Source organism: Protopterus annectens, chromosome 5.part0, assembly GCF_019279795.1.
Source record: "Protopterus annectens isolate FY-2018-M chromosome 5.part0, PAN1.0, whole genome shotgun sequence".
Classification (NCBI taxonomy): domain Eukaryota; kingdom Metazoa; phylum Chordata; order Ceratodontiformes; family Protopteridae; genus Protopterus; species Protopterus annectens.
The window spans coordinates 1,138,044,427-1,138,070,659 of NC_056735.1; the positions used below are offsets into that span (position 1 = coordinate 1,138,044,427).

Below are 26,233 nucleotides of genomic sequence, written 5' to 3' on the forward strand. Positions count from 1 at the left end.
CAAGCGGATTTGCTTAGTGTGCTACATTTCTATATGTTGCCATAATTTTCTTGTCTTTTTTGAAGATAAGAAAGATTGTCAACCCAGAGAAAAGCTTGCTATATACAAGGCTCTGCAAAGACCTTTTATGCATATTTTTTTTTTTTTTTTTTTTTTTTTTTTTTTAGAAAATAGAATACTTTGATAAAAAAAATAATGAAATGTGACAGGCTTATAAGATAAGCATACCTGACCTTTTTAAAAACTGTGGTTGTTTGGAGAGTAGGTAAAATTACCATGTACAACTAAAAGAATTACCTGTTGACAAGGATATGTGTAAAGTAAACCGGGAGTAAAATGAAAAATCAGAAATAAAGTGAAGATGTATTATAAAAGTAATGGATGATAAAAAAGGTGAGCAGGCATGGATGCAAGCAAGACTGCAAGAATTGTTGTGCATTAAATTAATACTGCAGAGTCTGTACTAGAAAAGGTCATTTATGTAAGATGAGAAAAAGCAAAAACAAGTATATTTAAAAGAATGTTCAAATTGCTGGACTTAAGGCATCAAAAAGAGTTGTATGGTAGTAATGTAGAAATGAAAAGACTTAGTTTCTGAAAATTTAACAGAGGCACTGAGACTGTTGGAAAGAAATGTTGGAAATTAATGGAACATCTGTAATTTAAACTAGGAAATAGATGCATAATGTTATATTTTTTGAGAAAAACAGTTGGAGTATGAAGAGAGAGCTGTGACTACATTAACCTGATCTGACCACTCAGCAGCATTATTAGCTCAGAAACTGCTGACATAAATAGAGAACCAAACAATTCAAACCTCTTTTGCAAACAGTAGCACATATATAAGTAAATTGTCTTGATATTTTGGGTTATTAGGCTTGTTAGAATCTAAAGCTATTAACATGAATTCATTGTGAGTGTGAAAGCAAAGATTTGATGTATTCAGAATAATATTGCACAGTTGCAGAGATATCTGAAATACTTTGCAGTCACAGCACTGTTACCCAGCATATCACTGCTTATTTATTCACAAGCTTAAGAAGCTGGTCAGGAGACTATCACATATAGATAAAACCTGTTGTAGTACTAGTGATTCATGCTCCAAGAAAATTGTCTATAAGCTATCAGAGTAGAGTTAAACAAGAGCTGATAAGAGTGACTATATTGGGTGTCATTATGAAGAATTTGGTGACAACAAAATGGGTTAGTATGAAAAGTGCTACAAATAAAAATGATATTCATATTTCTATTGTGCTGCACAGTCTGAATAGGATGGTTAAGAGATCTGGTTCTCAGTGTCTTGAACAAGTCAGTTCGAAACACACAGTTCTTGATGGTCACAGTTCAGTCCATTCTGCCCATTCTGGGCAAGGCCGATTGGATGTGCTCTATAGATTTCAGGATGCATGCTATCATATAAAGATGAACAGACGTTCATAGCACTGTCCTTTAGCCTCAACATAGCCCCCAGGGTGTTCACCAAGTGTGTGGTAGTGGTAGCAGCTCACTTGAGACTGCAAGAATTCTGATTGTTTCCATATTTAGATGATTGGCTTATTGCCCTGACCAGGCATCGAATGATAGAAGCTCGGGATCAGGTGTTACAGACCTGTTCACATCTCAGGATAACCATAAATTGCAACAAATCAAATTTACAACCAACCCAGACACTGGAGTTCATAGGAGCAGTGCTCAACACAGTATCTATGGTAGCTAATCTTCTATTGTCAGCAGTGCAAACAATACAGATGCAGGTCAGGAAAATAATTTGCAGTACCAAGATTTCATCCTGATTGATTCTGCAAGCCCTGGGTTTAGTGTCAGCTACAGTAATTTTAGTCCCTTTAGCAAGATTCCATATGAGAATTCTACAATGGATGCTAGCAGCACAATGGTCAATGCTTTCTCATCCCATGTCGGTGAAGATGAGTAACCCAGGTATGCAAACGATATCTTTCCTGGTGGGTGCAGTCACAACAGCTGTTAGATGGTCGTCTTTTCCTCCCCACTCAGCCAAAGACCATAGTGACCATGGATGCTTCCCAACTTGGGTGGGTGGGGTGGGGGCATTTTCTTGGAAAAACAGTCCAAAGCACTTGGTGCCCCCGAAGAGGTCAACTTGCATATCAGTGTTCTGGAGATGTGTTGCTTTTGGCATTGCAGGCATTCAAAGACGCTGTCCCTCTCGGGACAGTTGTAGTCCAGACAGACGTGTCAGTAGTTTGGTACATCAACAAACAAGGGGGAAGCAGATCTTCTCCCCTGTTTCGAGAAGCCCTCAGAGTATGGCAAAGGCTGATATCTTCCAAACTTTTTTTTAATAGCAACTCATATTCTGGGGAAGTCCAACATATGATACCAGACAAACTAAGCAGGTCCATCTTACTACCTCATGAGTGGTCTCTCAACAACAAAGTGAAAGAAATGATTTTCATTCAGTGGTGCCAGGCTTGTTGTGATCTTTTTCCATCTCCCCTAAACAACAAGTGCAGCAGCTTCTTTGCCCTGATGCCCCCACTGGAGAAATCACTGAAAGATGCTCTGCTCCACGATTGACCCCCCTCTGTTTTATGTATGTATGTTCTCCCAATTCCCAAATTCCTTCAGAAACAGCCCAGTTGAAGAGCAAAGTCATCCTGATTGCACCTTACTGGCCTTGACAGATATTGTTTCTCCTCCTTTGGCCTCCTCTTCTATATTTACTTTGGATTATGGATCTAATTCCAGAATTTCTCTCTCACCCGACAGGCATGGTTCACACAGATAGCTCAAATTTCAAACTAACAGTGTGGTTTCTCCAATTCCCTTAATAGCCAGGCAACCAATGCTCTTTTCTCCTGTCCATTCCATACTTTTAACTTTCCCATAAACCTTCTACTAGGAAACTCTACAGGAGTAAATGGAAGAAATTTGTTTATTGGGCGGAGCAGAATCAGATATACCCCATCTCAGCTCTAGTTCAGTCTGTTCTAGAATTTTTAGTGTATTTATTTAATGAGGGTGCTAGTTCATCAACTATTAAAGTTCAGCTTGTAGCAATCTCTAACTTTCATGCGGGGTTTCAAAATTCTTCACTGGCTTCCTGTAAACTGTGCAAGGCCTTTTTGAGAGGTACTCTTTTGCCAAGACCCCCTTATAAAGATCTCATGCCGCCATGGGATTTAAATTTGGTGCACTTAATACTTTCCCCCTTTCAGCCTGCAGCTAAATATGATCTAAAATGTTTGACCTGGAAAACTATCTCTTTAGACACAATTACATCTGTTAGAAGAATTTCAGAAATTCAAGCATTATCTTCTAAGCCTCCATATTTGATTTTTCATAAGTATAGGGTCTCGTTACGTTCCCCTGCTTCCTTTCTAAGGTGGTGTCTGAATCCAACATCAACCAATCCATTAATTTACCAGTAATGTTTCCGAAATTTGCAAATAAAGGGGAATATATGCTGCACTTACTGGATGTTCAGAGACAATTGTGTTTCTGCCTACACAGAACAAAAGAGATTAGAAAGATGGATCAGATGTTTGTTTCCTTTGCACATAATGAATTGGGCAAACCAGTTACAAAGGTAAATATCTAGATGGTTGACAGATTGCATTTCATTTATCTATAACAAATTCATTCTCCCCTTACCAAAACCATTAAAGGCTCTTTCAACCAAATCTATGTCAACTTCTGCTGTATTCCAGTCTCGAGCTTCTATGGACGCTATATGTGCAGCTGCAACTTGGTGAAATCCTTATACTTTTTTCACTCATTACAAACAAGATCTGGTCTCGAGGGGAATAGCAGTCTTTGGCTCAACCGTACTCAGGAATATCGTTCCATAGAGTCCACCCAAGAATTTAGATAGCTGGGAACTCCATCCCATTAGTTGTGGAAAGAATGAAAACTGACAATATCAGATTAAAAAGTTGTGTACTTGACATAATGTTCATCTATGTTGTCCATTTTTATTCTTCCTTAACTTCCCACCCACCATCCCCCACCATTTTTCATGACTGACTTCTGGAGGAATTAGACATGTCAAGGACACTTTTGTCCTTTGTGTTGAACTCCAGTTATGGCATTTCTCTTACAGTCTTCTGTCAAGCTGCAAACAAGATCTGAGAGGTTAGGGATGGTGTATTATGGGTGGGGAAGAAGCTTAAGAGTTTGAGGGCCACGGGCTAGTATAATGTCCGTGCCGGATTCAAGGATTAGATCCAGTCCCATTAGTTGAGTTAGAATGAAAATGGACAACACAGATGGAGTGTTATGGTAAGTATATAACTTTTTTATATTTTTTATTCATCAATTTATAGGACCAGTATAGATTTTGAATGCTTTCTTGTTATAAATTGGGTTCAAAGTATTTTTACCTGAATCCAAAAGAAATGCTTTCTGGCTTCCCTTTCCTCTACCCTGTTGACCTATTTGTTCCTCTGTTAGGTTGAGAGCCCTCTGGCCCATTCTTTTCCTGGTTGAGATGATAGTCAGATATGTTAAGGTGCAGGCCATTCTGCTGATCATGTGGACTATTTTATGCCCACCCCCTTTTGTCAGCTTGTGTACTCCATGTTTGCTGATTCTTGGGAGGTGCATTGTGTACAACAGTACAGACATAGACTGCCAGTAAAATGTCTCACTGCTCTGCAACATGAGCATGCTGTTCTCCTTGATGTGGGTGCTTCACCTACATTCCTGCAGGAATTTCCAGTACCCCTGGAGGATGGGCGAGCTGGAGTAAGCTGCCCAGTCCCATCCTCTTTCTTTGAGTGGGTGTTATATCTGCATTTCTGTAGACTTAGCCAGTGCAGGGAGCTAGGTTGCCCCACTTACCTGAGGATGGGTGAGTTGGTGTAGGATGCATCCTCCCACACAGTCCCTAGGTACTTGTGTGTCAGTAGTCAAACATGAGTTATCTGTGGTCCTGTAATGGGCTTTATCTCTCTGTACCACACAAGTAGGGTGTAAATTATTTAAACCAATTACAAAACATGGAGCACAGTGATTATGCTCCAAATGTTTGGCAGTTAGTGCAGAGGGTTAAGGTTGTGAACTATTAATGGGCTGCTTCCTGTTAGATTCCCTAATGCACCACTTGCCTAAATGTATGACTCTGATCAAGTTACTTAACCAGAGAGTGCTCCAAGGCTGAGACGGGAAAAGGTCCAAGTGAATCAGTGCTTTATCATGGTTAAAAATGCAAATAAAATAAATAAAAAGACAACTTTGTTGAGAACCTTTCTGACTTAAGAAAGGTGCTACTAATTTTAGCAACTTTTCTGTGCTGTTAATGCTCTTAACATGAGACTAGAGCTTAATTGTAGGCAGCGTAGAACACTATCCATAGTATTTTCACCATTTTAAAAGGTGTAATATGTTTTAGAGTCGCAAACAAAACAAAAAAGTATTGCAGAGTGAAGTGTATGACTGTGATGCACTTCATTTCTAGCTATGTCTGTGTGGCAGCTGTAAGTGTGCACTTCACATGACTGTACCTTTTTCTGTAACTAGTAGTACACTGAGACTGCTAGACATCCATGTACTATAAAGAATTATGATAGGGTCTCTCTGATCATAACTCAGTTGTTACGTCATCTCAACATGGACATAGTTTCACCCGTTTAGATTTGCTACACTGTCATTGCGTTTTTTTGGCATCCATGTCTCAAACATGCAGCATAGTTAAGATTTCAGATACTATCATAATCCTTTACTTCAGTGGTTTTTTAAATTTTAACGTAAAGTGTACTAAATACATTAGTACCGGAGTAGAGAAAGCTTGTTTGAAAATGTGATGGATTTCTTTTCTTTATTTCATTCTGTTGACACCTTTGCAAGATATGATTTAGCTGTGTTTAAGCTGCAATAAGCGTGTTTTGTGTTTCTTGAGAACGTAGTATTTTCTCTCTAAAACAAAGGAGAAAAGAGGAGGGGGAATTGCATGAAATTTGTATTTGAAGTATAAAATGTAAGTTTTTGCCTCCCCAATCTCGTGAAACCATATGGTATAGGTATTTGCCTTTCTAGATGACTGACGTTTAGTCACATCATCAAAGCACACGCTTTTGTCATTCAGGCAATTTGCTGTTTTTGTCAAAAAATAAATAAATAAATCAGTGCTTGATAAGGGTAGCCTCACAATATGAATCGGGGCACATGGGGTAACGGTTAATGAATAACTATATCTGGTTTGCTCCTTTTTACATGTAGTGATGTTTTTTCTTTGAACCATCTTTTCTGTCCAAAGGAAACCCAAACCAAGAAAAACAAATATAAGGTATCCAGACAACCACTCAGCAGGTGGTACTCAGCGGGTACTCGTAATGACAGTTTATTGGGTTCTCAATATAAATGTATATAAATATATATAAATATATAACAAACAACTGTAAATACTGTGATACAAAAAAACTTGTTTGTTATATATTTATATACATTTATATTCATTGGTATATGCATGTGTGTTTACATTTTTATATTTATTTGCAATATGGGGGTATACGTTTTTATATGTCTTGGCAATTTAAGTCAGGTATTATTTCCTTTAAATATGTGCATTAGTTGACAGGATGTGATCTAATAGTAGGATGTGATGTCAGGGTTTTTGCCTTTGGGAGGGTATTTAAATTCTTTGAGCTGTATTATGTGTATTCTGATGAAGTTGGTTATTCCGACAAAAGCGCTTAATCTGTGGACTATTGTGTTTTGAGTGTGGTTTTATTGAGAACCCAATAAACTGTCATTACGAGTACCTGTTGAGTGGTTGTCTGGATACCTTATATTTGTTTAAACCAGCTTTCCTTGGCTCACAGCTGCAGTCTCTTCTGGGGATAAAGAGTGTGAGATTTTCCAGGACCAGAATCCAGATTAAGATTAGACTTTTTTAACTTGATTTTCTTGATCTTCTGCAGCATACTGGGCCACTCCAGTGGGACTTGTCTGTCCATGTGGTGCACTGACTTGTATGTTCATCCTAATTTGAGGGAGGAAACATGGCTAGTGGTGTTGACTATGAATTTCTGCACAAGTGTGACAGCTCAAGAGGTAGAAGGTGCATTATATATTAGCCATAGCAGCTTTCACTCCCTAACATCACCACGACCAATTAAGCAGCAAAATAAAGCAACAGCTTGACCACCGACCTAAAGTAGCAGAAGAAATTTAATAAAGCTTAATTAAATTTCTTCTGCTACTTTGGGTCAGTGGTCAAGTTGTTGCTTTATTTCACTCCCTAACATTCCTGGTGCTAAGTATACAACGATGGCTGTGTATTCACATGTATGCTGCCATGCGTGCAGAACTGGAACATCAACTTCCCTTTAAAGTAAATACCTTGTATATTAGTTGTCCCAGCCTTCAGTAAGAGGGATTTTCTTATGGTGATTTTCCTCACCCTTCTTTCTGTCATAGAAGAGTAGGCCACAGCTTTCTGTCACCCTTCTTTCTGAGAAAGAAGAGCCAGCCTCAGTTCTCCCCTCCTCCTATGATTTTACCCTTTATTGTTGGGGCTACTAGTCAAATACTGGTCATTGGAAGTGAGCATCTTGTCCCTTCAGCCTCCAGACAAGCAGCTGCACAGTAGTGTTATATTTTAACAAACAGGATAGCACCCACTCTTACATACTTTATTAAGCAACCTTATAATTTTGACCTTGAGTACTGTTGAGGGGTATCAGCATCAAAGCAGTGCATTTCCCAGTAGAACAGAACAAGTTAACAGACTGTCTGTCTTTCCCCTGTAAATGAACTCCATAACAGTGTAGGCAAGGACATATCAAGACCTGTGGGAATGATCTAGCCATTGGTCTCCTTGCTTCCAAATACATTGTCAGGTGATCCACATTTTTCTCTAGGTCTTTTCCTTGACTGATTCGGTTCTAACAACATTCATCACTTCCTGAGGGAGATCTGTGGTTGATATATGCCTTCCTTAAATTCTCAGTTATCCAGATAATCCTAATGAAAGTTCAGACAGGATTATGTAAACAAGATCCTTGCAGACCATCTAAACAAGATCCTTACAGACCATGTAAACACGATCCTTACAGACCATGTAAAGTATGGGTTCTACTCTGAGAAACTGACACCTGATTTCATGCATCTCAGTAATGCAAATCTAATACAGCTAAAGCAACCCACTGCACACAGAATGATGGAGCAGCTTGAAATAAGAGTTCCCCACACCCTTCTTCTAGAACTTAGATATCACAATTCCATGGTCACACATTATTTGAGAAGAAGAAAAAATTAACAGAGCACTGTGATCTTTAGCAAATACTTGTATCGCTCTAACAGGAGTAAGTGCGTTTTGAACTTGTGTACCAGGAAAAGACCATGTTGTCTAAAGTTAGACAGTGTTGTTCACCCAGTCGCCTTCATCCTTCTTGCTGATTTCCTTCTCATCTTTCCTGAACTTCTCATTAGTAACCGTGGCCGACTGAGAGATAATTTTCAGAACCCTGGTCATTGACGCATGGTTTTTAGGTCATCTTTGGTGGTAAGTATTGTTACAGATATTCAGTAATACAAGTTTTGTAAAAATCCAGGAAAAAATAGAAGGAAGGCCTATATAATAAAATGGATCAGTTTTTCCACTGAATTTTTGTTTTGGCATTTTTTTTTCTTGCAAATCTTTGTGAGGAAGTCTTCAACACCAGTATTTTGCATTCATCCAGTAAAGTGCATGTAGCTGCCTGTTTTGGTTTTGTTTGGAGTGCAATAATTAGCCTTTAGCTAACTTTTTTCTGAGCTCTGCTTTACATATCTCAGCAACTAAGTGCTTGATTGAGCTCTCGGTTTCATGATGGACAAGTCTGAGGATGGTTTACTGCTTCATGTGATTCATACAATCACTTATTTTTAGTAGCCATTGTCTCAGGGGAAGAAAAAAGTAAACTGGGTTTAAACCCTTTGGCTATAAATCATTAATTTTCTCTCACAGAGACAACGTTTTTTTAGAATAGACCCTAGCTACATTGCAAATTCGCCTTTCTGTTTAACTGGGGAAAATGAATGAGATATCCTAGGCATCCATATCAAAAACTGCTGTATATTTTCTGTGAAACACCACTGAAATGGGTGGTTAGAGTTTTTGCACAAGGTGTCTGACACTTGTTTTTCTTTTGGCTTTTCCCGGTTAGGGGTCGCCACAGCGGAACTCCGGTCCGCTAATGATTGGCTGTAGATTTTTTTACGGGTGCCGAGGGCCAGCTCGATGCCCAACCTTCAATGAAGGCACGCCCATTCTACGCATGTCTTTCGAACGCCACTCGACCGCGGGGAGGACATGCAGACCCCACACAGAAGGTGCTCCAGCCAAGAATCGAATGGGAGAACCCCTTGCTGTGAGGCAACAACGCTACCGCTGCACCACCGCTGCTTCACAAGGTGTTTTTTACACTACCTACTGTAAATGCTTCTACAGAAAACATTTATGCTGCAGCAAATCTTTCCCCAGTCAAATTAGTTGTATTCAGAAATGGATCTTCTGTCAGAAGATATTCTCATAAAGCACTTGAGCTTGCCAACCCAGATAGGTTCATGACATTTTATCTCCTCCCAATGTATATGTGTTTGCATTAGTAGCCTGTCCTGAATATGTCCGTCAAGAGGCAGATGATGTCCTCATTATAATGTTGAATCTTCAGGAGTCTTTCTTGCAATAGTTGCTGTAGCTTTTCCATTCGCCTTGCACCATTTTGGTAAGGATTTTGTCTTAAGATATAAGTTTATATGTTGTTTGTCTGAAAAAAAAAACAGCCATACTTGTTTATAGTTTATTGAACTGTGTATATACAATGTTTTGGAAAGACCAGTCAATTTCAAGTAGAACCACCCTGTTATACCAACAACAGGGGATGATGTGATCTTGAACTGGGACTCTCTAAGGAGAATATGAGAAAACATGAAGCCAAATACCAGTCCTGAAGTGATTGTGCATATAAGTATTTTTTGTCAGAATATTCTTAAAAATCTAACGTTGAGGTGATTACCTCACATAAATGTGGTTTAAAGTTTTAGGATAGCTTTTATATACTCTGAATATTTGACCATTTGGTTTAAACTTTTGTGTCTGCAGAATTGCTTTTAAGTAATTGTTTCCTTTAGATTAGTGAAGTCAGTGCTCAGAACAAGAAACTTGAAATGCAAGGAAGAAAAGTTCAAGCTCGCTTGGAAAATCTCCAGGTTTCTAACAACTTTACTTACTCTTTTAAAGATCTTGCTCTTGTTTTTAATGCTGTAGAATGAAATATAACAAATATATACTGTTCTTTCTGTTTTTGAAAGAGGAAACATGAGTTCTTGATGGCACACAAAGGGCATGACACAATTCTCAGAATGCAGCAGGAAATCAAACCTCCACCACAGGAGAAAGTGCAGCTCCCTACAAAACTAAACAAGGTAAATATTTGAAAATTTAAGTTAATAATCAAAATGGTGCACCTTAGTTTTTATTGTGAAAGACAGATCCACACAAAGTTTCTAACAATTTATTCTGTGTTGATCTATTCTGCACACTGTAGACACCTTCTTCTCAACTTTCACAATCATCTGTAAGCTCATTCGCCTCCTCCTCTCCTTTGAGGATGCACTGCTTTCTCCACAGGATCTCATTACCACTTCCAGTAACACAAGGATCTCTGCAATTCAAACAATTAATTGTAGAAAAGTTTTTTTCACTACTTGGTAACAGATAAGTAATAAGTATTCCTTATTATCGTTAAGTGTTTATGTATTCCAGATAGTTTTCTACATACACTACTTGTATTAAAAAAATGTTTTCTTCATTTCTTTTATCTCCCCACTCCCTCTTTAAATACTTTCCCCTGTCCTATCTGTAGTATATTCCTTTCCTCCCTTTCTCAATTAAACAGTACAAGTGTTATTATTGTAATTGATGGTGGTGTTCGAAAGTCTCAAGATAGTTTAATTGTGTTGCTATCCCTTGTCTGTTTGCTGATTAGTCTTTTGCTGTTTGTCTTTAATTGGTTGGGTTGGCCTTCATGAACAAACTTTAGATAGTTATTTCCTTAGTTATTTGCACAGTTGGTAAATGGATATTTTGACAGTGTTAATTGTTGCTTTTGGCTTGCTTTACACATAGTGGGCCTCACAAACTGCAAAATAATGCAGTCATAAGACCCACAACCTCCCGAAGGACTTACATAACTTGTGTGTGATATGCTTAGGACTGGAACTCTTGGGTGCCTGACTGATCTACTTGCAAGGACTTTAGCCAACTAACCATTTTTGACTGCAGGAATAAACTTATTTAAAAAGAACTTTTGAAAGGGGAAACTCCAAGGGATGACACCTAAATGAAAAAGAATGAAGGGGAAAAACAGAGGTTTCAGGAACTGAAAGACAAAACCGTATTTTTCAACTTCCCCTGCTGAGGTCCCTAGACCCTCAGCTGAACTTGTGCCAGTTTCAGCACCAAGAGTGTAAGGAATAACCATGGGCCCTGTGCCTTTTTTTGCCACAGCATTGATCCCATGGGCACTGTTGACCAATTCCAGCTCCACTGGTACACGGAGTCAACAGGCTCAAAGTTGTAATCACTGATAAGCCATTGGTGCCAAGATTAATCCCTGCCATCTTGTTCATTCTTAGTGTCAGTGTAGTCAGTGTTTGATACCTGTTCTGAAGACCCATCTCATCGATGTCATCCCCATCTTCAGTACCTGGGGCTACCAGAATCATGATCATGACAACTGATTTCAATGTGTTGATTCATCAGCAGCCTCAACACCCTTAGTGCCGTTGCCCTCAGAGCTGATGGTTCAGATGTGGGAGCTGGTACCAGGGAGAACTTCGGTGATTCTTGTGGTGGAATAGGCACATACTGTGATGACCCCACCCCAGTACACAAGCCACCATAGTGGCTTTATTTGAGCTTCCTTTTCTCAGCAGGGCCTAGGAATGGAGATCTCTCTGAGAACCAGAAGATCCAGGGAAGAGTCCTATTTCGATTACTCAGATGAATTCCCACTCCCTTCTGAGTATATCTAGGAAGAGGACATGTAAGAGGAGACACTTGGACTCTCCTGAGTCTCATATCCCAGACATGGAGCTCAGTGAGGGAGAGTCTTCTCCCAAATCCCCTCCAAAAGACCCCGAATTTAGGGAGAGCCCAGAGATATTGAGGCAGAGGGGAGACTTTACAATCTGCCACTCCAGCAGCATGGGTGGCCCTGTCTCCTGGATTTAGTTTGCTGGTGAGCATGAAAGGTCCTGGATGTAGCAGAGCACACAATTCAAAAGCCAAACAAAGTTCTAAGGACTCCCAGGGACAGGTCTTGATGGAGTAAAGGATTGTTTGTGGACTCCATTGTTTTGACTGCTACAAAAAGAAAAACTCCAGTAGATGTTCAGGAAATTCATCATCCTTCTAAGAAGTTGAGAGTCGTGGGTTACTTATGGAAGTGAGTATATGCCTCCAGTACCTTATCTGTCAAAGCCATCAGTTACTTGATGCATGTTATTAGATTCCAGAGGGAACTAGCTGACTGACTTGCCACCTTGAGATGCTCATAAACAATTAGACGTCAGTAATGTATGCAGTAGCCATGCTGTCCTTGCACCTGTTGCATAATGTTGCAGATGGAGTTGCAAAGGCAGTAGGGTCATGTATTGTTATGAGATGACAGCTCCTTGCAGAGGCAAGCTAGCTCTTCAGAACACTTTATAGTGGCCTTTGCTAATCTCGTATGACAGTTCCACTTTATTTGGGCCATAACTTAGGCTGGTTGCAGCAAAATGAGCAAGAGGGCAAGATGCTTACTGCTGTGCTGGGTTTAAGTTTTCAGACCCTGTGAGATTCTATATCCGAAATCAAAGGATGCAATGAACATATGGTTCCAGTAGCCCCAGTATGAACAGCATGAAGGCAGAGGTCCCTGTGGATTTAGCTTTTCTCAAAACTGCCTCCCTAGAGGCATGGGTGGTCCACAGAACCAAGGATGGTGCAGCCCTTCCTTGCCTGCCTGTCACCTCTTAACGCAGTTGGGATTGAATGTCCTTGTATCCAAAAGTATGTCTGGCCTTAACACAGGACAGCTAGATTAAGGAGATATGCAGAAGTCTACATGTAACCCTTTTTTCTCAAATGTCATGAGTGCCTTTCTTAGATGTTCGACCCTGTCAGAAAAAGGCAGCATTTCAAGAGAGAGAGAGAACCTACTACAAAAAAGAGCAATTGGATTGGGGTTTGAGTTTTACTTAAGGTTTTTATATGTTCCAAAGACGACAAAATACCTCAAACCAGTGCTGGACCTCAGTTGATTAAAGTAATTTGTTCAAAAATCACTTTTCCGGTAGTCACAGTGCAGTCAGCCCTTCGTTGCTTTCAGTAAGGAGAGTGGATGTGCCCTTTGGAACTCCAGGATGCTTTACTTTTATTTAAAGATGGCCAAGATGTCCTGGAGATTCTTCTGCTTCTGAGTGGAGCAAGACATTACCACTTCAGACCCCTGCTGTTCAGACTTACCACAGCACCCAGGTGTGTTTACGAAGTGCACGACTTCATCAGCTGCAGTGGCTCATCTCAGATTGCTTGCAGTAGGAATATTTTCCTGTTTGGACAAATGGTTTACAGACATGACTTGAAAAGGAGTGACTCATCAGAGCATGGGAAACTCTCTAAGCCTTCAAAAGTAACAATTGGTTCCAGTTCAGCAAATGGGACTCACTGAATGCTGCCTGGACACTGTAATGATGATAGCTAGTCTTCTTGACAGGTTACAGTCAATTCAGGAGAAAATCAAGATTTTACTAATGTTTTTAAGGTAAGATTAGTGGCAGCATCAATCCAGGTGGTATTTCTTGAATTATACTACATGAGAGTTCCTCACTGGACTCTGCGTTCATTGACCACAAATGCAGAGTCCGATCTGATATGATCAGACTATCCAGACCTTGTCAGATTTGCCTTAACTTTTGGCTGCAACCAGTAAACCTGTTATTAAGACAACCTTTCTTAACTCCCATTTCATCCTTCATGGTCATCGTGGACAGTTCTGCATTGGTGTGGGGTGGGTAGGGGGCATTACCTAAAGCAGACAGTTCAGGGAACAAGGACCCAGTAATATGCCCAACTGCACTTTAGTGTCTTGGCATATTAGGGATATCCTTCTAGTGTTGCTGGTATTTCAAGATTGTCTTCTCCAGGGTGTAATAGCCATCCAGTCTGACATCTTGGCTTTGCTGTGGTATATCAAGAAGCAAGAGGGGGGAGCCAAGTTCTGCCCCTCTTTTGGAAAAGAATGAGATTGTGGGAACGGGCTGTGAACTCACAGTACCTTTATTAAATTATCAATTGTGACACAGGCAAATTTACAGTTATATAAAAGTGATTAAACTGTATTAGCAAGTTAAAATTAACAAACATTATGCTTCACATACATTGCTATATATCATGTAACCTGAGCAACATTACATAAATTATTCAATTTCTGCCCCCTTTTTAAATAAGAAACTTCTTTATTAAACCATCACTTACGACATAAGCAATCATACGTTTATACAAATGAAAACAAACCTCACTGACGCAATCCTATTTGCAAGCATTTTACATCACAAACTATACTGACATACTCCCAGTTGCAAACATTATACCTCACTTATAATCTACCTAATTGTTTTCAGCCAAACATTACTTACATAGCTCATTTAAGTCCCGCCTTCTTTAAACTTCATCCCTGCCCTAAATGTATGTTCCCACAATTCCCATTTTTTCCTATGTAGGTTACTCCTCCCTTTTTCTAAAGATCTTAATTCCAGTTGTTTCATCTCTGTCACTGTATTCACTTCTTCTAATATAGTTGGTTTAGATTTTGATTTCCATTTTGTAGTAATTGCTTTTTTGGCAGGGACCATAATTGGCGACAGCAGGGCCTTACCATATCTAGGCAATTCTGATTCTGTATCATAACTCAGAAAAATCATCTCCCTCATCACACCCATCTGCCACCCAGCATCTCCGACATTGTATCTCGCAGGGAATCCTTAAAGTCCATCAACTCACTGCACTCCCAGAAAATATGTTCCCAATTACTTCTTTCTTCCCTATCACGCCTCCAACATCTGCTATCTACCTGAAGAAAAAATCTCTGAAGTCTACTTGGGATATAAAAATATCTGTGTAATCATTTGCAAGCAAAAATCCTAAATTTTGTAGATTTTTGCATATTTGGGAGGCATACACATATCCTCCTGTCGTTTCTAAGTGAATTGCTTATCCAGTTTCTCTTCCCAATCCTTTCTAACCTCATCTGATTTATTCTTACAGTTATCATGAAATATTTTATATGCTGTACTAATCATTCCTTTTTTAATGGCAGTTTCTGTTCTAGATTCTACTAAAAACTCTACCAGTGCTGGTCTTTCATTTTAGGACCCCCTATTTCTTTCTCTTTGCTTATACTCTGATAACAGTCCTTGTTAGGGAAGACCATCTTTAACTTGCAGTCCAGTTAAATTCTTGGCATCTTCTCATTCTGTCATCTTTTCCTCTCTAGTTATTTCCTCCAAATGCCTTAGTTCCTATGCCAGTTTTCTCTAATAAATTCCAGCCCCCTCTTGCCTATTGCTATATCCCTAATTGCAGTCATCCCTATCGGCAGAATCTCTTTTCTCCATTCCTGTGTGGGCTTAGTTCTTAGAATATTTTCTGCTACTTTATGGATATAATATTCTGAATGATTACTGTTATTCTCCTTAAAGGTCTACATCCAAACTCCCAGTCTCTCCTTGTTTCTTGAGCTTCCCCTGTTTCAACATCATCCCCTTTCTAATTTGAATTATAGTTTTCTGCTTGTGCTATGTATAGGAGCCTTAACTCTGTAGCTCTCAAATACCCCTTCCAATTGGGTTATCCCAATCTGTCCTGTTCCAATGGAAGAATCAGTTTATCCCACTTGACTCTTGCTCTCTTCCCCTGCCAGGTAAAGTCCTTCAGCTCTTTATTAATTTCTATCCACAACTTCTCCTCTGGTTGATAAAAATATGCTTGACCTCTGTGTAAGACTAAAGGGACTAAAAACATTTTGACTGCTTGTTTCGTACTGTCCCTATCCATCTCCATACAAAGCTTCCATTTTCTCAGTTTTTATATTATCTTATGTTTAGTCTTTTCCACATATCCTTAGCTGCCACAACAGAATCATTTTTAATCCATACTGCTAAATACTTAATTTTATCATGTCCCCATAAAATTAACTCACAGTACTTTATACTTGCAGTGCATATCCTTATTCAAGTAAACCCATTAGCAGACAAGCTCAGCAGATGTCTTTTTATCCATCATGAATAATTTGTACGTGTGTGTGTTGTAAGGATGCTTTTTCATCACTGGGAGAAGCTTTGCTGTGAAGTTTTCAGCTCGCTTTCCTACACCAAATGCTGCAACTTCTTTCCAATAATGCCTTCTCAGGACGGGACTCTCAGAGATACTCTAGTACACCTTAGGCTTCCGGGTCTCCTTTATGCATTCTCCTCACCCCACTTCTCATGATGTTCATCCAGAAAGCCAGACTGCAGAGCCAAAGTCACAGTCATAGCCCCATTTTGACCTTAAGTTTGGTTCCCGGATATGTGTCTTCACTTAGTAAACTCTCCTTCTAGAACATCATCCAAGGCTCCTGTCAGACCCCTCCAGCAAGCCTCTCCTGGAGATGCACACAGTCCCTCAAGTTATCTCCATAGTTTCTCCTCTGCCTTTAATGACCAGGGACTCAGACTACCATCCCAGGGTAGTCTACTTATTGTTGCATTGCAAAATCTTCCACCAGGAAACCATATAAAGGCAAATGATTAAATTTGCTATGTGGGCAAACTAGCAAGAACTAGATCCAATCACTGCTTCATTTTCCTCAGTTCTCCATTTCTTGGTAGGTCTGTTTGATCAAGACTTCAGTTTTTCCACAGTAAAGGTTCATCTTGCAGCCATTTTGGCTTATCATGAAGGCCACCACCAACCATTTCTTGACTCTCATTGTGTTTGTAAAGCATTTCAAAGAGTCTTCTTGTACAAGCCTCCATATAAAGACCCAGCTCCTCCATGGGATCTCAGTTTTATCCTAGAGGAATTAACTTAATTTCCCTTCAAACCTGTGACTAAAGCTGACTTTTAAGAAGTTTTCTGTGCTACATGTAATTTCTTCAAAGCCACCATATCTTTATTTTCACAAAGACAGACTCTTGCTTAGAAACTGGTAGAGTTGGAAACCTTCACAGACCACTTCGAGACAATATTTATTTTAGCGCTTTCTTTCACATTTATTATTGTGAACTTCTTCAGAAAAAGAGGAGACTTCCCAAACTCCTCTTTTTATACATGCAATCCAGGAAATGATGTAATTCAATTAAACATTCAACATTAAAATTATTAAACCTTAATATACGTTCATCAAATTATAAATATGTGTATAAAATACTTGCATATTAATAAAAAAAAATCTAATAATAGTCATGTACTAATTCTATATGTACTATATCAGTTAATGAAATATGTCATTACCTCCTTTCCAAAAAGTATGTGTATGTGCACATACATGCATGTATACACACATACACACTCTAAAAAAATATATATATATATATATATATATGTGTATATACACATGCATATACGCGCCCTCTGTTGTTCAGTGATAATATACATGTAAACATAAATGTTTGAATAATATGTACTCTTAATCATGTACTAAAAACTTCTCATTAAATTAACAAAGGTTTCCAACTCTACCAGTTTTCAAGTTCGTTTGGTTTCAGACTCTTGCTTAGAAGTGACTCAGCATTCTTGCCCATGGTAGCATTACATCTCAACCCAAATCAAACAAGTAACCTACCAGTGTTCTTCCCTTATTGCATTGAATTTGTCAATATTATAGTATTACTTAGACGTTTGCAGATACCTTTTGTGTGTGGTCTAGCTAAAAATCAGACAAGATAATCCTCTTTTTGTTTCCTTTGCTCCCAGCAGTTTAGGCAAAGGTCCCATTGATCAGATGTATGTCTGTTTATATTACATTTTGCTGTTGTAGTAATAAAACTATGTTCATCATTCCCACTGTATGGGCTGTTTCCTGCTGATGAAACAACAACCAGCGAGCTTCAAAAAGCTTTACCTCTGCCTCAGTCTTGCACTTTGGCTGCTGCTTGGCTAATCCCAACGAGGGAAGTCAGCAGTCATAGTGAAGCTTTCTTCAGTATTTTCTTGCTGTCTTGAGAAAAAGCATCTCTTGGGCTTCACAGGAGCAGCAATTGGCTAAGAACTTTGTTTCTGGCAGATAAATCCCTGATGATGATCCCTTCCACTAACACATTATTGCACTTATAAGAAAAAAATAGCATTTATTCTTTTTATTCTTTTAGTATTAAAAACAGTGGTATTTCTTCTTTAAGAAACCTAGTATTTTTTTTGTACTATTGGACGTTTCTTGTTCAGGTTGCTATTCTAAGCTAAGACTGTTAATGTATTTGGGGCTAATTTTGTGAAACATTATGTACTGCTTGTGTAAATTTTGATTTTTGTAGGACAGAAAGGTCTACAGAGAAATGGACAGGAGTTTGTGCCAGTGTAATGCTTATGTTCAATTTTCAGAAACCTACCTACCATTTTGAGTCTGTCAGTGTGTGTGTGAGTGTTTGAACAGTACCAACAGGAAATGTGTTGCATTTATAATTTTTAGAGTTAATGGATAGGGAAAGTGTTGAGTATAAGTGTGCTGCTTGTGAACTTTTGACAACTTGGCCTTTCGACTGACTCGTTCCATGTACTCTTTAACACCTTTGGTGTGTCTTCCCCAGTTATAGCATGGATTCTCACTCTTGTCTGGCTCGCTCTTCTCCTGCAGTACCTAGAAAGAAAACAAATCACTTGCCAAAGAATCTTTGTTGTTTTTCCAGACTCAATTAATGCTTCAGCCATTGGTGTTTGAACCTGACCACTGGTTGTTCTTTAGAAAATTCCCTTACATCTCTGGCTTCTCTGTTGTCCTATTGGCCAGTATGAACTAAGGGTTAGCTACATCCTCTTCAGCTGTTCTAGTGTATCTTCTCTATGTCTGGGATGCACTGTAGGAGATTTTTCTGGGAGTAACCAGGGCAAGAAACCATTAGAGCCGACAGTACCTCCTTTGAGTCGGTCCTCTTCTGCTGGAACATAAAATTTAATTTTTTTCTGATGAAGTTATTACTGTTAAAAAAAAAGGGTGAGTTCCTTAACTTGACTAGACAGGCATTACAGACTATAAATCCTGATAAGTAGAAGCCTTTACTGATAGGCATTCCCTTATAAAGTTATTCTTGAGGAAACCGGGTCTGATTATTTTGACTTTGACAGTGATGAGGCTTCTTCTCTGCAGATTCCCAAGTCCAACACTCAAATTGTGAGGAAAACTTTAATTCTTGTCCTCCTGTGGTTAATCAGACGATTGCCAGGATGAAGGATGCATTTATATGGGAACCAATAGATGTTCCTCCTGAACTCAGAAAGTAATATGATATGTTACAAATTGATGTAACTCATTCCTGCCCCATCCCTCCTATATTGCCAGCCATGGAGGATGTGCTAAATACTGCCTGTACTCATCTTGATACTCCGCTGTCAGTCCTCACAAAAAAAAAAACAGATATACTGTGTAAATTACTTCACCGTAGTTGTGATCCAGCTGCTATTAAACCTGTGACATGCTGACAACAGACTGGTCCTCAATACCAACCCTTCACCTTGTGATAAAGAAGGTAAAATGTTAGACCGTCTAGGTAAGAGAATGTTTTCTTCCACTTTAGCCTTCAGAATTCTGAATTACCAGGCATATATGTGGAAATTTATGCTTTGTCATATGGATTGTCTGAGGGAAATGGCTTCCACTCTTCATATAGAAGAAAGCTCTTTTTGAAAACACTGTTTCTACCCTTTTTCAAGTATCTAAACATGCTTTTAAGAGTGTGTATGATTGTGCATATACTGTGTCTAGGACCACTACTACTTTTACAGCGTTTAGAAGATATGCTTGGATATGTAACCAAACGTTTGTTGATGAGATAAAGTCTGAAATCTTAGATTTGGCTTTAGATAATGAGGTATTGTTTGGCTGTTCTGCCTCCCAGGTTCTGAAACAGTATGATGAAAGAGGGAAATTAATTTAAGGAGTTTCAAAGATATTTCATGTACCCCAATACAAGTTCTACAGCCCCCCCCCAAAAAAAAAAAACAAAAAACAAATAAAACCAGTCTTTTTCTGTAAACAAAATGCAAAAAAAAAAAGAGAGAAGATGGGGTGGGTGTGGGGTAACAGCAGTAAAATCAAAGGTCTTCTCAGGAAAAAGTAAGAGGACCAGAAGTACAGAATGACTATGCCAGCTTTCCTTAGCCTTTTCCTTTTCCCCCAGCCAGTATCTCTACAAATGTGTCCCCAAAACTGGCCCTCAACATTCCTCTTTGGCAAATATTATATCTGCTGATGTAAATCTTTATTCATTCCTTACTGATAGGACTTTGGTTCCTTCCTCGGAACCGACACGGGCGTTTCCAAGCTCGCAACAGCCAAAAACTCTCAGTTAAGACCTACCCATAATGCCCCTCTCATAGTCTCACCAGATCTCATTTGCTGTGTTCCTCGTCAGATGTGCCAAGCCTTCTTTTTCAAAGCTAAGTGTAAAATTTGTGTATTTTTGTGTAGTTTCTTTCAAACCTTTACCTTTTTTAGTCAGTCTTGCTAATTTCTCCTCTCGCCTGTAAACATCTACTTCCTACCCTTTGGTAGTTACCCTTATACCATCGTTGGTACTGTCCCTCTCTCCTACCTTTTTTAGGCCCTCTTTTTACCACTTGTGGTATTTCTAGATATCATTGTTGGTACTCCTCTCTCTCCTCCTATATATCTTACAAAAAAAAAAAAACCCCTTTCCTCTTTCACTTTGTTGTTTCCTTTCTTGGTAGTGTTTTTGTCAGTGTGCATTAAATTGGGGTTTAAGCAGTGCAATAATTGTGGGTGTAAGATGCTCAACTCAGATGGTCACGCTCGGTGCGTTTATTGTTTGGGTGTGGACCATATAAATGCTTTGTGTGACATCTTCTTTAGTTTCAGTAATCGCACTCTAGCCGAGCAGAAAAACTGATTTTGAAAGGTTTAATAAAAATGCCTTTTTCGGAGGCTGTCTGTGGGCCGGAAGTCTCACCACCTCCTAAGAGCAAAAAACACAAAGAGAAATGGAGTCGGTCGGTTCCTACATCCTGGTCCGTTACGGAGCTGAGTCGACACCAAGCTTCTCCGGCATCTTCGGCGCAGACAACCTTGGCACCAGGCTCTATGTCTTTTCCCTCGGGTGCCATCTCTGATGTTGAATCCTATTATGAATCCAACTTCGGCACCATCTTCGGTGCTGTTGTTGGTTCTGACACCGGCTTTGACAACCATACCCGCTTCTGCACCATCCCCGGCCACAGTGCCGATAGCTTATTCAGCGCCACAGACTATGACCCCATTAGTTCCAAAGGTTAAACACCTTCGGAGAACCAGATACTGTCCAACTTATGACCCCTTTTTGGGGCACCAATTTAGCCCCTTTCTTGAAAGACCTGACTCTCCTTCAGCAGCCTCCTATAGATCCACCAGGAGCCTTTCAGAGCAAGATGTGGACCAGCTTCTGGCAGCTAGAGGCTTGGCCACCCAGGCTAGACCTTCCATCCCCTTTGGAATAGGACCTTTCACAGCATACTCACCAGTATATCCTCCTCCGGCCTCTTCCCAGTTCTCTGTGTCAATGACCACCCTGGTGCATACTGTCTCTGCTCCGACTGCGGAGTTTTTCCTGTCGACACCGACTGCCCTTGGTGCATCAGCTCCATTGGAACCGGTACACTCTCGGAGCAGTGTTTGGGCTGTCAACACCGTGGTTCCTAGTGCGGTGCCTATTTTTTGGCTGGCACCATCTATGTCCATGGCTCCACTGACAGCTACTAATCCTCTTGGAGATCCTCATCTGGAGGCGGGCTCCTCAGGGCGGGGTGTGACCCCGGGCTACCATCCCTCCTCGGGCAGTCTTGCTTTCCAGGTGATGGAAAGGGTCCTTGCCTTCACAGGCTCACAGTTAGCACCAATGGCATCGACACCAGAACCTCCCTCTAGCATGCAGCTATCCCAACTCCCTACTCTAGGATCCCAGGTACGGGAGCTGCAAGATCTTCCCTTGAAGGGAACTCTTTCTCCGGAGTCCTCCTCAGAAGATCCGACTGGGGAGCCACCCCAGAAGAAATGGTGCAAGAGGAAGCACCTTAATTCCCCTGAGGAATCTATCACTGAGGACACCGATTGCAATGAGGGAGAAGGGTCCCCATGGTCTCACCCAGAAGATGTCTCATTTGGAGACATTCTCAAAATCCTCAAGCAGAGGGGAGACTGGAAGTCCTCTAATCCTTCAGAGGACTCTGTGTTTTTGCAGGCCTCCCGTGCTCGGCCATCTACTTACTGGGTGACCCCACCTGTGGATAAACTTGTAAAGCTGATCGTGCAGTATGCCTGGAAGGCTCCGGACAATGTAGAACCTGTCCCCTGGAAGTCAGACAAAATTTTATCCACCCCCAAAGACCAGCCCAATTGGTCCAAGCAGTTGACAATTGATTCCATGGTCGTGGCTGCGACCACCAATAGGGAACTGGCAGAAGATGGTTCCACTGGTGCATCCCCCAAACAGGGAGTCTTGGGCCATGGACAGACTGGGGAAGCCGACCTACGCTTCAGCGACCTTTGCTATTCGGTCGCTGAACTATCTGGCACACTTCACACGCCTCCAAAAAGACCTAATTTCTGAAATGTCTACCTTTTTATTGGGGGTACTGCCAGATGAGGTGCATGACACTGTCGCCTTGCAGCTAGCTACCCTAGAATCCATCTCAAACTCCTTGATATGATTGATATCTCACACCACCGAGGGGGCAGCTCGAGCAGCCACATCAGGCATAGTCATGAGACGTCATGCTTGGATGTGTTTGTGTGATTTCTCAGACCCGTTTAAATCTTCCTTCATCAATGTGCCTGTCGACGAATCTTCACTGTTTGGTCCCAAAATACAAGACACACTAGCAGAAAGTGAGAAAGATGGAAAGACCTTGTCTGCTGTGGGCATATGCTTTTCCACCCCCCAGAGGTCCTATTCCACGAACCAGAGGGGAGGGAGATTTTGGTTCAAAATGTCCCAAGGATTGTTTCGTGACGCTCATGGTGAGCAATCCCCCCGGGTCAGAGGGGCTAACTCATCTGGAAGACTCCCCTTTTGGGGCAGAGGAGATCTCCATAACCAGGGAGCTGGAGATTCCTTCTCTGGCCGACCCTAGTAGCAGCCTGGCAACTTATTACTACCAATGTTTGGGTGCAGAGAATAATATCCAGAGGCTACCATATCCCATTCGATCTTACTCCCAGACCTGTCAAACGATTACCCGATGTTCCACCCAATCAGAGGGAGGTAGCAGCATTAGAAATAGAAAAGCTGCTAAGAAAGAGTCATCCAGCCAGTCCCACCAGACCAGAGAGGATCCATGTTTTACTTGAGGTTCTTTTTAGTAACAAAAAAGACAGGGGACTGGTGACCAATCCTGGAACTCAGCCTATTGAACAGATTTATAAAATCTCAAACATTCCGGATGGTCACTATACAGTCCATTTTCCCTTTTCTAGGAAAGGACAACTGGATGTGCTCTATTGAGCTCCAGGACGCGTACTACCACATAAAGTTGGACCAGCACTCCGGGAGATTTCTCCATTTCCGGTTGGGCGCCAGTCACTACCAGTTCAGGTTACTGCCATTCGGTCTCTCGACAGCCCCCCCTTGTGTTCACCAAATATATGGCAGTCGTAGTAGCTCATCTTCGACTACAAGTATACCAGGTGTTTCCATATCTAGACGATTGGCTCCTTACCGCCACGACCAGGAATCTTCTCATCCACAGCCTATCTTACACTCAAGGCCTTGTTCTCCGCTTGGGGATTATGATCAACAAGGACAAATCTCAAATATCCCTAACAAAAACACTAGAATTTATTGGAGTGATCTTCAGCACAATATCCTCTCAAGCTTCACTCCCTCCTCACAGGATTTCAAAAATAAGAAACCAGATCTAAGTCCTCCTTCCACAGACTATTGTACCAGCACGCCTTGTACTACAACTATTAGGCTCCATGGCAGCAGCCATTACCCTAGTACCACTGTTGAGGTTGCACATGAGACTATTACATTGGCTCCTTTCATCACAATGGTCGAGCTAAACCCACCCACTCGACCACATGATATGCGTTACAAACCTTTGCAAGAAAGAACTGATATGGTGGATGAAGCCAGAATCAAATCTTTGGTGTCTACTATTCTATCTTCCTCAGCCCAGGGCCACTGTGACCATGGACGCTTCACTGTTAGGGTGTGGGGGGGCATTTCCAGGGAAAGAAGGTCCAAGGCACCTGGTCCCCCATGGAGGCCAATTTGCACATAAATGTCCTGGAATTGAGGGCAGTTCTCTTAGCATTGCAAGTGTTCCATACATCCCTCCCTTCTGGGACCATTGCAATTCAGTCGGACAGCATGTCGGTTGTCTGGTATTTAAACAAACAAGGCGGAATCAGGTCTTAACCCCTGTGTTGGGAAGCCATGAGGATTTGGCACTGGGCGATAGCTTCCAACTGCTTTCTTATAACAGCGTACATTCCCGGGAGTTCCAACCTTATTGCGGACAATCTGAGCAGGAACATCCTGATGCCTCACGAGTGGTCCCTCAGTCCTGTAATAGCGGATCGGATCTTCTGCCGTTGGGGCAGGCCTTACTGCAATGTTTGCTTCCCCTCTAAACAACAAATGCAGAAGCTGCTTTTCCCTGATTCCCCCCTCAGGGGGAATCACTGAGGGATGCTCTAACGCACGATTGGCTCCTGGGTCTACTTTATGCCTTTCCCCTCATCCCAAAATTCCTCCAGGAAGCTCTAAGGTTGAGAAGCAAAGTGATCCTCATTGCCCCTTATTGAACCCATCAGTTCTGTTTTCCTTTCCTATGGCCTCATCTGATTCACAGGGGTTCCTATTAGCAGAGCGAAAGACTGTAATTGTGAATACAGAAAGAGCAACACGTATTGCGCGAAGTATGGAAACGCCAAACGTCCGAAACAGCAAAAATGGAAATGTCGAAGTGCAATGGTTGTCCCATCTGCGGTATAGCTCCATAAGTAAGTGTGCGATAGATAGGACTTTAGGGTTAGGATGTGGGTTAAGGTAAGATAATAGATAGATAATGTATGTAAGATTTAGTGTAGTGTTAGAAGTAGGGTTTTATTTAGCTGTATATATGTGTATTATTTATTTGTTTTGGGTGTATGTCTGCAGGGGAAGTGTGCGGTAGTTACAGATCTTAGGATCAGGGAGGGGGTTAAGGATAGTGCATAGATAGTTGTGTATGTGGGGTTTAGTGTAGTGCTGGAAGTAGGGTTTTGTTATATGTATGTGTATTTATTTTTTTGGGTGTATGTCTGTAGGGGACTTGTGCGGTAGTTACAAACATTAGGGTTAGGGAGGGGTTAAGGGTAGTGCATAGTTAGTTGTGTTTGTGGGGTTTAGTGTAGGGTTAGAAGTAGGATTTTGGTGCTTTACTTTAGGTTAGAAGTAGGGTTTGGTTAATGTATGTATGTGGTTTATTTATTTTGTTGTGGTAGGTAGTATGTAACGGGGTGGTGGGGTTGGCCGACTATGGCAGTTTATTTTATTTTTCGCTTAGTGCGTTCGGGATTTTTGCAGTTCGCGTTATAGGTGTTGATGTTTAGGTATTCTGTTAAAGGGTTTTCCGATTTGCTAATATAGACCCGATTCACAGCCCATGGATCCTGGATCAATCCCAAGGTCTGCTATCTCACCCTCAGGCACTGATTCACCCCAATCTCCACAGCCTCAAGCTTCACAGCTTGGTTCCTCCACTTCCTATGATTGCCAGGCTTCCTGATGTTTCATCTCCTGTCTGTGAGATTCTTCTGGCTTCACACACACCTTCCACCAGGAAAATTTATTCTAGTAAATGGACTAGGTTCTCTACATGGGCCAAAGATCAGGACATAGACATTTTCTCTATCCCTATACAGAAGATCCTACAGTACCTGACTACTCTTCTACATGTAGGCGCCTTAGCATCAACAATTACTGAACATTTAGCAGCTATCGCAAATTTTCATAATGGATTTGATAATTCTTCTATGTCACACCGTCT

The 26,233-nt window shown here is 40.8% G+C and overlaps 1 protein-coding gene across 1 annotated transcript in view; it reads left to right on the forward strand.

Moving 5' to 3' along the window:
- The window catches only part of CCDC138 (coiled-coil domain containing 138), a 1,743,291-nt gene that overhangs the window by 931,262 nt on the left and 785,796 nt on the right, over positions 1-26,233 (forward strand). Inside the window, exons 8-9 of the mRNA XM_044070994.1 lie at positions 10,096-10,173; positions 10,276-10,389. Coding sequence (XP_043926929.1) covers positions 10,096-10,173; positions 10,276-10,389 — 192 coding nt within the window. The remainder of the gene's footprint in view (positions 1-10,095; positions 10,174-10,275; positions 10,390-26,233) is intronic.